General features: G+C 54.4%; 1 protein-coding gene across 2 annotated transcripts in view; it reads right to left on the reverse strand.

Annotated features, from left to right (window-relative positions):
- Positions 1–12223, reverse strand: part of MAST1 (microtubule associated serine/threonine kinase 1) — a 26113-nt gene continuing 13890 nt past the window's right edge. For both annotated transcript variants that reach the window (XM_049707654.1, XM_004277461.4), the window contains 16 exons: positions 10069–10148; positions 9771–9979; positions 7172–7310; positions 6927–7059; positions 6625–6790; positions 6419–6520; positions 6140–6262; positions 5506–5615; positions 4600–4778; positions 4260–4507; positions 3719–3925; positions 3295–3524; positions 2855–2977; positions 2593–2729; positions 1546–1733; positions 1–1445 (listed from right to left, as the gene is read on the reverse strand). In XM_049707654.1, the coding sequence (XP_049563611.1) occupies positions 208–1445; positions 1546–1733; positions 2593–2729; positions 2855–2977; positions 3295–3524; positions 3719–3925; positions 4260–4507; positions 4600–4778; positions 5506–5615; positions 6140–6262; positions 6419–6520; positions 6625–6790; positions 6927–7059; positions 7172–7310; positions 9771–9979; positions 10069–10148 (3612 nt within the window). In that variant the 3' untranslated portion in view covers positions 1–207. The remainder of the gene's footprint in view (positions 1446–1545; positions 1734–2592; positions 2730–2854; positions 2978–3294; positions 3525–3718; positions 3926–4259; positions 4508–4599; positions 4779–5505; positions 5616–6139; positions 6263–6418; positions 6521–6624; positions 6791–6926; positions 7060–7171; positions 7311–9770; positions 9980–10068; positions 10149–12223) is intronic.

Genomic DNA, 12223 nt, shown 5'->3' on the forward strand with positions numbered 1-12223 from the left:
AAGACTCACCTCCCCTCTTTATGGTAACCAGGACTGGAGTTCCACCCCTCAACAAGCACACAGGCAAGGGGGAGGAAACATGATGTCCTGCCTTGCTAGGGAGCAGGGGCGAGCTCTAGGAAGCTCACGCAGCACGGACGCACTTTATTTATATGTGTACATATGTATACAGGCGGCTGTACAGCGCGGGGCCAGTAGCTCCCTTTGCTATGGGCCCGGAGGCATGGGGCAGGGCGCCCCTTTTTTGGTCGGGGCTGCTGGGGGCACAGCTTCAGCAGGGCACCGGGAAGTCAGCGCCACCTCAGGCTTGGTGGTGGGGACCAGGAGGGAAGCAGGTGGGGCTGGGGGCCCTGCACTGCTGGGTACATTCTTTGTTAGGGCTTGGGAGGGGGTCTGGGGCTCTGGGGAGAGCTTGGGAGAGGCAGGTTTGGAACGAGGCCCGCTCAGCGTGGTCCGCTCCTCCACCACCTCCAGCACCCAGCGCTCCCGGCCCCGCGGGGCCTCAGGTGCGGGAGGTGCCAGGGGTGCAGATTCCTGCAACCCCTTGGAGTCCACACTTGGGAGTTGTGGCACCTCAGCCTTGGCCCCAGACCGCAGAGGCTCTACGACAATGGGCACCGGGGGCGTGCCTGCTTCGCCGGAGCTGCTGCGCCGGCCCGTCTCGTGTTCCTGCACCGGGCTCAGCGCCGCCTTGGCCACGGCCCTGGCCGCCCCGCCCGTGCCGTCCTCTGTCTGCACGCTCTGGTGTCGCGTGCCGCTGGCGTCCCGCTCCAGGGTCCGGCCCCCGGGGGTCGTCGCGCGGGGCGGAGTGCAGGCCTCGGCGCCACCCGGGGACTCTTTCTCCTTACTCGAAGCCGGCAGCAGCGGGTCCGCGCCCAGGCTCAGGGGCGACTCCTGGCGGCCCAGGCGGCGGACGGCGACCTGCCGGGTCGCGCCGGGACCCTCGACAGGGGGCGTCTCGCCGTCCGACTCGGCGAGGCTATGCAGCGCTAGCTCGCCGTGGAAGTCCTTGCGGAAATCCGGGTGGCCCACCTCGAGGCTGTGTTTGCGCAGCGCGCCCTTCTTGTCGGCGCCCAGCGAGGCTCCCAGCTTCTCCGCCGATTGCACGCGTTTGAGGAGTGGAGAGCGCGGGGGCTCGGCACTCTTAGGGCGCGGGCGCACCACTGGCGGCGACGAGTGCAGCTTGGCCGGAAAGCTCTGCGTCGTGTGAGAGCTGCCCACCGTGTGGCCCGGCAGCGGCGGCGGCGACGCCTGTGTCGGGGACGGCGTGTGCGCTAGCGGCGACAGCGGGATGTTGCCGGCCGACTTGCAGCGCGCAGAGCGGTACTGGCGGTGCAGCTTCGGCGACAGGCCGTGCAGTGTGCTGGGCCGGATGTGGTGCGAGGCCGACGACGCTGGCGAGTTGGGCGTGCTCGAGGCCGGCGAGCTGCTCTGGGACGAGGCGCCTGTGGACGGGCGAGAGAGGACGATGAGCGCCGCGGGCGCCGCCAGGGCACCGACCCGCCACCGCGCGCAGCTCGGCCCCCGCGCAGGCTCAGGGCCTACCTAGGTAGGCGGAGTCAGGCGTGGAGCGGTAGCTGTGGGTGGGCGAGCGCGCCGGCAGTCCGTGCGTGGGCGAGCCCGGGAGGCTGTCACTGGACGACAGCGAACGGTTCAACGACGACAGAGAGCGGCTAGTGTGCAGCAGGTTCGACTGCTTCGTTATCTTGCGGAAGAGGGAGCTACGCTTCTTGCTGGAGGACAAGGAGGGGACCACCTTCCCTAGACCAGACTCCAGAGCTCCTGGCTCCTCCCACTTCAGGACTTCAAGGTACCTCCTGGAACCACCCACCCTTTCTGACCCCTCCCTCTTCAGCTACCACCCTGTTCCAGACCGAAGAACTTCCTTTAGCTCCGTCCCACTTGGCTCCTCCTACCTCAGGTCTACCCATTCCTTTCTGACCACTCACAGTCCAAGCTGGAAACACCCATCAAAACAGAACCAACCTTTTCTGGCCGCGTCCACCTGTCTAGTCCCTCCCTCTCCAACTAAACCCACCTGTCAGAGTGGGAAAAAATTCACTGGACTCAGCCTGGCTTATCTCAAATCCCCACTCACTCCTTGTCCAGGTCAAACCCACTGATCAAAACAGAAAACTCTCCTGGCTCCACCCACCTCTCCTAGTTCCTCCTACATATAAGGGAAGAAATTATTTCTACTGGCCTGGCATACTCATCCCAGATAGAAATCTCTTCTCCCGGCCCCTCTCAGTCGCCTAAATATAATACATCCAGCAAGGCAGAATCATCTCCTGGACGGCACCCTCTTAGTCCACATCTGCTGGCTCAGCTCTGCTCCCACAGTGCCTTTCCTTCAGCCTAGGAGCTTGGTACATCCTCCTTTCCTGACTCCTCCCGCTTTCCCAGCCCCTCCTTCTCTGTTGTCTTGGTTTTGCTCTTCACTTGGTGGCCCCGGCCACCTTTCCTGTGAATGTCCCTTCTCCTGTCCTCACCTATGCCTCTCCCACGTAAGCCCTGGCCATCGCTCATAAACTGGAGTGTTCCAGGGGCCTGCTGTTTATAGCCCCTCCCACTGCACTTGGCCCCACCCACCTCTCCTGGCCCTCCTTGGCAGAGGGCCGCTTGTTCCTCCGAGCCATTTTGGCCTTGTAGCTGCTGCGCCGCGCAGGGCCGATGCGGATGGAGGTATTTTCGAAGGGCGTGGTGGTCACGGCTACTTTGTTGCCACTCTGGGGGAAGAAAGGGGGAAAGTTCTCTGCTGGAAGCTGCTCTGGCAACTCCAACTCCCCGGGATCTCCCCCACCCTTCGCCCCACCCTCACCCCAAGACAGTTGGCGCTCTCCCATGGACTCACCTTAAGGATCAGCTCGACGACCTCAGGATGCACCATGCCATGCACGGGCTCCCCATTCACGTGGGTGATGAGGTCCCCGGCACAGAGCCCTGCCTCCTGGGCTGGGCCCCCCTCCTCCACGTGCTGGGGATAGGGAACCCCACAGGAGCAGAATTAACAGGCTTGGTAACAAGGAAAGCTCCCTAAGCTTATGTGCCAGACACCTAGCTCTGCAGGCACGGTAATCTTCATAACAGTTTATGAAATAACAGTGATTCTCCCCAGTTTACAAATGAAGAAACTGAGAGTCAGAAAGGAAAAGTTACAGAGGAGGGTCACAGAGGAGTCTCATCTAGGTTGCCCGGTTCCAGAGTTTGAGCTGTCCCTCACCCCTGGGGAGGGGGCGGTGTCTCTCTCCCCACCCCCACCGTGGAACACAGGCTCCGCCCATTAGTGCTCACCCAGACAATGTGGTGTACACTGTAGACATCTGAGTCACCCATGTAGACGCGGATAGCACGCAGTGTGAAGCCATACTTCTTGCCCGAGCGTTGGATGGTGATGGGGGAGCGAAGCCCACTGACAGCTGGCGAGTAGTCCCGACTCGGTGAGGAGTCCCGTGAGGACGGGTTGGAGGAGAGAGATCGTGGGGACATGGGGCTGGCCAAGGGTGAGCTTCCATGGGGGTCCACTGCAGACACAGACCCATGGTCAGAGGTCAAAGCCAACAGACACAGGTCTCCCTGTGTCCGCTCCTCCCTCCTCCCAAGTCAAAGTCCCAGAGATCTCACTGGCCCATCCCAGAGCCAGTCACTGTGGACAAGGAAAAGGCACCTGGCACCAATGGGGGCAGCCCCTCCCCTGCCAGGCGGGGCCCAGTGTCACCTGCAGGGATCATGACAGACAAGGCAGTGGCCGAGGCTGACTTGATGACTTTGCCCCCGGTTCGAGAAGGCCGCTTCTCTACCACCGGGTCTCCTGACAGCTGCTGGTGCCGCGCCCGGCGCAGAACCAGGTCATTGGTGGCTCTCAGGCCTGATGGGTCCCCATCCTTCGAGGATGGGCAGAGGTCGCCTGGGCGTGGGCGGTCGGCTGCAACAGAGCAGGTGGGTTAGGGGTCACTCCAAGGTTATAAACTTCTTGCACGCTGTTCCCTCTGCCTGGAATGCGCTTCCCACTTCTCTCCCTTGCTGGATTGTGAATTTCATGGGAGCAGGTAACATGCGTCACGAACAGCTCCTGACTCAGAGGCGTGCTCAGATACGTTTGTTGACTGACCATGGAAAACGGGTCTTCCTCATATTGATGAGAATCCCAGAATGGAGTGTGAAGAGTACACGAGAACTTGCATAAACAGTACAGGCTCATTGAACGCTCATATATGACCCCTGAGGAATTGGGGAAGGCGGCAGGGAGGGGCACTCACTGGCCTCCGGGTCCCCGGCGCTGGGGGTGCCATCCCCTTGAGCTGCCTCCTTGGGGGCCCGCGCATCCAGCGAGCCTGGGGGGTCGGAGCTCGGCCGAGCAGACCTGCGCAGCCGGGCCTCATCCTCGTCCTCTTGGGGGGCGCTGAAGCGGCTGGGCTCCAGCAGCGCCGAGAAACGGCGGCGCGCGCCCAACGGAGGACTGGCCTCCCCCTCCAGGAAGCTGGCCTCGGACGCCGAGAAGCGCTTGCTGTGCAAAGGGGGCGTGGTCAGAGGAGTTACTCCCCTTCGGGTCCAAAAGGACCCAAAAGGACCCAAACCCCAAATCCTGCCCCTGCTCACATCTCCGGGGAGCCCCCTCTCCAGGTCTTCTCGCGCAGGGTCAGGCCACCTAGGCCTTCCCGCTTGCCGGCCACCTTCTCCTCTGGGCCCTTGGCGCTCGGCTCCCGCTTGTTGGTCCCCGCTGCTGCCACGGGGGTCTTGGGCTCGTGCTGCGCCAGCTGCTCCATACTGCTATACACCTTCAAGGACGGAGGACTGGTGATGGAGGCAAGTCCAGCCCGCAGGTCCCGCCTTCCCTCCCGAACCAATCGAATTCCCGCTACTGGACCCGGCCAAACTACGCTCCGCCCCAGTAAAGCCGGGGTCCCAGCCCCCCAATTCTGGGCCGATCCCGACCACCTACAGTTCTTCAGTTCTGGCCCCACCGCACAAAATTAGGCTCCGACCTATTCTAGACCTTGCCCTGCCCAAGCCCTAAAGAATCTGCTCTCCTTCCTGCCCCGCCTCTCCAGGCCCCGCCCAGTTATGTGTGCCTTCGCCCTAGGCAGGTCCTGCACCCCCCGCTACGTGCTGTTCCTAAAAGCGAGACGTTGCCCAGCCTCGCCAAGGCCTGGCCCAGCCCCCTCCATCCCCAGGCCCTGACCCCGCCCCTTCCAGATCTAGCCCCGCCCCACTGTGGGTCCTCATTTCCACAACTCTCCAGGCTCCCGTTAGATTCCACTCGATGCCAAAGGTCGGTTCCAAGACATCCAGCGAGGATGTCCCCCCGCCGCCCCCGCCCAAGCCTCATCACTCCCCGATCCTCACCGCCTCAGTAACTTCTCTAGTCTGAGACCTTGGGCCTGGACCCTGCTCCCCATAGCCTCCTCAGCCCCTGGCCACTTCAGGCCCACCTCCATCCCGTACTTAAACACAGGTCCCCTCTCCCGACGGTCTCACCCCACCCCTATCCCCGCCTGGCCTCACCTTGCTGAAGCGCGGGGAGCAGGAGGAGAACTGGCGGATCTCCACGGGCTCCTCCTCCGTCGTGTCATCCTCGTCATACGAGTTCACATGGTGATACCTGTCTGAGCGGGCTGGAGTGGAGGTGTGGGTCGTGACCGCGGGCATGGGTCCACTCCTCAAATCACACCCCCACCGGAGCCAGGTTCGGGTCCTGCAGGCCCGGCCACGCCCCTGCCCCTTTCTCGGATCAGATTTAGGTCCTGCCCCCTCGCTGGGTCCCCGTCCCACTCTCCGAGGCTTCGTCTAGCCCCGCCTCCACAGAGGCCACATCCCCAGATTGCACCGAAGGCGCTCTCCACCCTGGCTCCGCCTCTGCCAGCCCAGGCTCTTGCCTCGTGCCGCGTCCTAGCACCGCCTCGTAACCTAGGTCCAGTCCCAGTTTTAGAACATACTCCTGTCCAGGCCCCACCCCTACCCCAGCTTCCTTTCTTACCTTCTTCTCAGACTGAGCCCCGCCCCTATGCCAAGCCCCGCTCCCGACACAACTTCAGTCCTCTCCTCTCGTCTAAGGGGCTAGTCTCCTACCCAGCTGCGTCCCAGCCCAGGCCATATGCAAGTGCCCCCTCAAAGGATCCCACACCCCGTCCCCGCTCACTGTCAAAGTAGCTGGTGTCATCCTCGGACTCCAGGTGGGGGATGAACTCGGCCTTCTGCCTCAGCAGCCCTGTCCAATCCAGGTCTCGAAAGAAACTGTGCTGCTTCACCTCAAAGGCACCGCCTGGGGAGGAAGGGGTGGAGGGTGGAGGGGAGGGAATTCTTGCGACAGCTATGGCCAGCCAAGCAGCCCAGCTCCCCACCCATTTTCTGGCCCAGGGACACAGCACTTGGAGCCCTGCTCCCGAACAACAGACCCCCCAGCTCTGCGACCCCTTACCTGCCCCTAGCCGGCCCAAGGGGTTGGTCTGCAGGAGGCTGGATATCAGGTGCTGGGCATCCGTGGGCAGGGCCTCGTCCCCCTCGGGCCACAGGATGTCATCTGCAGAGCAAGGTGTAGGGCTGGGGTTCGCTTTTGGAGTCCTTGAGGCCCTGGGCCAGCCCATGTTTCCGTGCCCCCTGCCTGCCCACCGCGGAGGCACGCACCACTGATGACCTGTCCAAAGAGCTCTTCAGGTGTGTCTCCAAAGAAGGGCACGCAGCCCACCAGGAACTCGTAGAGAATGATGCCCATGGCCCACCAGTCCACCGGTTTGCCATAGCCCTGGCGCAGGATGACCTCGGGTGCGATGTACTCTGGGGTCCCACACACCTGGGGGCAGGACGTCAGCCCACGCCCTGGCCACAGGAGGGGCCTCCCGGGGGAGCAGTGCCCCCCGCCAGGCCCTGGGCCCCACAGTCCTGCCGGGTCACTCCACCCGAAGTGACCCCCACTCCCGCACACACACCTGTTTGTCCAGAAACTCCCGGGCGTCCTTCTCAATGTGGCCCTCATATAGGTTGGTGGTTAGGCTCATAAGCCCCATCTTGGAGAGGCCAAAATCCGTAAGCTTGATGTGCCCCATGGAGGTGATAAGGAGGCTGCAGAAACAAACTGAGGTCTTAGAGGCGAGGACCATCCACTTCACTCCTGGCCCTTCCATGCCAGGGCCTCCCGAGGAACAGGGAAGGAGTGGGAAAGGTCAAGGCTCACTTGTCAGGCTTAAGGTCGCGGTGCACGATGCCATAGTTGTGCAAGTACTCGAGCGCCAGCACTGTCTCAGCGAAGTACATGCGGGCCATCTCCACAGGTAGCGCCCCAATGTTCTTCAGCAGGGTGGCGCAGTCCCCCCCTGGGGGTGAAGGAATAGGCCCACGTGAAGAGGGAGGTACCCCTGGTTCAGAGCTGAGCACTCAACATGCACTGTAGTACCGGGTCCCCATCTCACATTGCCCCAATTTTATAGCTAAGGAAAACTGAGGCTTCGATAGGGGTCTCCCTCTCCCCAGCTTGCACAGGGACTGCCCTCTACCAGGCTTCTCTTGTCCTCTTAGCCATCCTCCAATGTCAGTATAATCAGCTGATTTTACCCAGGAGGGGACTGAGACTCAGAGAGATGTTGGGTCATGCAGGGAGTTGATGGTGGAGGTAAGGTTTGGTTTGGGCCAAGGCTGCCTGCTTATCTACTGAGTTTAGGCCCTTGATCTGGAGTCTGAAACTTGAGGGTCCGGGGCCTTAATATATAAATTACTTGCCCCCACCAGATTTACTGCAAGCAGCATTCATATTTTAGTCTCCTTTGGTGTCCATTTCTCCTTTTTCTTACAAGGGCCAGATTTCCTTCCAGGTTTAACAGCTGGGTCAGCATGTAACCCAAGTTGCGCCAATGACTTTTCCCTATTTTTTCACAAAGATTACTAAGCCCATAGAATGTAAACTGGAATCTGTTGGATAGTAACCTCACTATATCAGGGCCTGTTTAAAGGGAAGTCCACAGAGCCAAAATATGGAGCGATTACTAATGACATGATTTGAGCACCTAGATACAGCCATTCCTGAAGGTGACATGGATTTTTTCTATCACAAGTCAATAAATTTCTTTCTTTCCTTTTTTTTCTCTTGAGCCAGATTTATCTATGTCAGAAACTGATGAATCAGACTTGAAGCCGTGGCCTCTGCAGTGGCAGCACGGAGTCCTAACCACTGGACTGCCAGGGAATCTGAATTTGGGCACCAGATAATCCTGACACACACTTATGCAGAGAATAAAGTGCCCATGTGGCCATGGTCTTCCTGAGCCTTATATCCCTTGTTGCCAAACTCACTATATGAAACAACCTTGTCTCTTTTGGCTTATTTTTCTTGTTTATTGTATGTTTATACAGACTTGAATGTTACCTACATGAGGGAAAAGTGTGTCTGTCTGGGTATCCACCAGCGCCCAGCACAGCATGTGGCATGAGGGAGATGATGAGGGGACACCTGTTGAGTGACTGAATGCTCAATTAAGGCTCGGAAGTGGCACAGTTGTATCCCTGTGAGATCATGTGTGTGTCCTAATAACCATAATACATGTCTGTTTGGATGATAGATGGATTAATATTGGGGATGGATAAACAGATGAAAAACCTATACATTGGTGGTTGGATGATTTGGATGGATGGTAAATGGACAGATAAATTGATGGATGAATTGTGGATGAATATATGGATTTAAATAGCTTGCTAGAGAAAATGAGATAGCTGCTAGAATGGAGGTTTGGATGAATGAATAAAACTAAGAACAGTAAATGGATGGATGGAAAGAGGGATGGATAGCCGATGGATTAATAAATAGGTAAATAGGTATTGGTGGAGAGATGGATGGTAAGTAGTTAGGTGAATAAATAGATAGATGAATGAATGTCTAGATATAGAAAAAGATGGATTGATGGAAAACAGATGTACAATACAAGCAATGAACCCTAATATAAATTACGGACTTTAGTTAATAATTATGTATCAATATTTGTTCATCAATTGTAACCAATGTATCATACTAATACAAGATGTAAATAACACGGGAAACTGGGGGGAGGGGGAAGCGAGTATGTGGGAACTCTCAGTACTTTCCAATCAATTTTTCTATAAACCTAAAACTGCTCTAAAAAGTGAAGTCTATTAATTTTAAAAAATAGATGTAGGGCTTCCCTGGTGGTGCGGTGGTTGAGAGTCCGCCTGCCGATGCAGGGGACACGGGTTCGTGCCCCGGTCTGGGAGGATCCCACATGCCGCGGAGCGGCTGGGCCCGTGAGCCATGGCCGCTGAGCCTGCGCGTCCGGGGCCTGCGCTCCGCAAGGGGAGAGGCCACAACAGTGAGAGGCCCACGTACCACAAAAAAAAAAAAAAAAAAAAAAGATGTAATATAATATTGTAAATCAACTATACTTGAATAAAATAAATAACAATGTAATGGATAAACAGAAATATGGATGGACAAACAGACGGATAATCAAATGGATGGATGGATGGAGAGATGGCACATAGATATATGGATAGAAAAACAGATGGATTAGCAAATAAATAGATGAAATGAAGGAAAGGTGGATAATTGGATGGATGTATCTATATTGAGAGAAATGAAGATAAATCAATAGATGGCTGGATATAAATAAACAGATGGAATGGATGATCAGTGACTGGATGGATAAATGGTTGGATAAACATACAGGTGGGTAGTTAATTTGGTGACTGGGACTCAGGCAGGCCACCCCCAGCAGCCCTGACTAGCGAGCATCCCCTCATCTTCCCTGCAGCCCTGCAGGCAGCCACACCTTCCACATATTCCATGACCATGCAGAGGTGGCGCCGGGTCTCAAAGGAGCAGAACATGCCGACCACAAAGGGGTTCTCAGCGAAGGTGAGGATGTCGCGCTCCACGAAGGCCTGCTGGATCTGGTTGCGCAGGATCAGGTTCTGCTTGTTGATCTTCTTCATCGCGAAGCGCTGCCTCGTTTCCCGGTGCCGCACCAGGTAGACGGCGCTGCAGGGGGAGAGAGCGAGGACCGGCCATCACCTCCGAGACACCCGGCCTCCGCCACCCTCCCCCCGCCAGAGCCCCGGGTGGCTCACCCGTAGGCACCATTGCTTATGAGCTTGATGGTCTCAAAGTCATTCTCTCCAGGTGGTTTCTTAGCCTTGCTGCTTCGGCCCTGCAGGGGAAAGATGGAAACCACCCCGTCATCATCATGAGACTGGCACTCTTGTTATTCCACCTAACACATGGGGAAACTGAGGCACAGAGGTGGTAGGTGTGTCCTTCATCCAAGTGCCACAGTGAGGGAGTAACAGAGTCAAGACGTGAACCCAAGACTGGCTGACCCTGAAGCCATATACTGATAACTAACTTCTCTCCATTAGGAAAGAAACCTACAAAACGGCTAATCACTCTAACATATAAAGAGCTCTCAGACATCAACAAATAAACTAACAATTGAAGAGAAAAAATAGGCAAGATATGTGAATTAGAGTTAGAACTCTTAACCATGTGAAAAAATGTTAAACCTCACATATAACCACAAAAATGCAAACTAAAACTATGCCAAGATACCATTTTGCACTCAGAAGATTGGCCAAAAAAAAAAAATCCAAAAAGCTGACACTCTGTAGGCAAAGCTGTGGGGAAACAGATACTTTTATACCTTGCTGTTGGGAGTATAAATTGGCACAGCCCCCATGAAAGGTACTTGGGTGTATATCAGAATTACAAATGCATGTTCCCTTTAATCCAGCAATTTCACTTTTGAATTCATGCTACAAATATGCTTGCACATGTGAAAAATGACCTATGTACTATCCTGCTCATTGCAAGACTGGAAACAATCCATACACAGGAAATTGGTTAAATAAACACATGAGGGGATATAATCTAAAGGAATATTGTACCGTTGTTTTGTTTTGTTTTGTTTTGTTTTTGGCTGCATTGCGCCACATGCAGGATCTTAGTTCCCTGACCAGGGATCGAACCCATGCCCCCTGCAGTAGAAGCATGGAGTCTTAACCACTGGACCGCCAGGGAAGTCCTGTACATTTTAAAAATGAGGAATATCTCTGTACACTTATTAGAAAGTTCTCCAAAGTATTTTGTTAAATGGGGAGGGGGATAAGGAACAATATTACTGTATGCTTTTGTGTAAAAAAGGGGACAAAATATAATCATATTTGAGGTAATAGGGATATGGGGGACAAGAGTGGGTATAAGATTTTTCACTGTATGTCTTTTTAAAAAATAATATTTATTTTTCTTAGGGACAAGAGATTTATTACATAAATATTTCACAAAAAGATCTATGAGATATAAAAATATTGAACTCTGCACTCCTAAAAATGTAGCCCAAAAGAGTCTGACACAAACATTGACAGAATTACAAAGAGAAATTACTCAGAACAAGAATTTAACACATGGCTCTCAGAAACTATCAGATCAATCCGGCAAAAAAAAAGATGAATAGGAAGATGGAAGATTTGAATCACTCAATTCACAAGTTTGATTGAATGGAATTACATAGGATCCTACAAACAACAGTTAAAGATAAATACCTTTTCAGAGTTTTAGACTTTTGAGTGATGTCATTCCATTACCTATTCAAAAAATTAAACAAATGGCATGTATAATGAGATTCAAAAAATATATATATATATACATATATATATATATATGACAGATGTGTGTGTATGTATGTGTGAATTCATAGACACAATTTGAAACAAAAGTCACAAATCCAAATGCCTTCATGGGCCAGGCATACCAGGTGAGAGCCATGGGTGGCTGGGGTGTGGATACCCCATATCATAGGCCAGCCCCCACTCAATGTCAGCTGGTTTCATCACAGTATTGTCAGAACTTCTAATTTTTCAAAAAGGCACAAACCCAGATTCTAATTTTAATCTTCTGATTTCTATATTTTGTTTCACATTTTTGAAAACACTAGGCAGCTCAGAGAAAACACATGCATGACCATTATGGTGGGCAATCTCCACCAGATATGTGGAACATCTACCAAGTGTGGTTGGCCTGGGGGGTGGAATTATAGTAATTTTTACTATGCTGAGCTGTTAACACACAGAGACACTCAACCCACTCAAAACTCCATGCAGTGTTCCTCAAGAAATTAAAAATAGAATTACCATGTGACCCAGCAATTCCACTCCTAGGTATGTACCTAAAAGAACTGAAACATTTGTTCCAACAAATACTTGTACACAAATGTTCACAGCAGCACTGTTC

This window comes from Orcinus orca, chromosome 3, assembly GCF_937001465.1.
Source record: "Orcinus orca chromosome 3, mOrcOrc1.1, whole genome shotgun sequence".
NCBI classification, from domain to species: Eukaryota; Metazoa; Chordata; class Mammalia; order Artiodactyla; family Delphinidae; genus Orcinus; species Orcinus orca.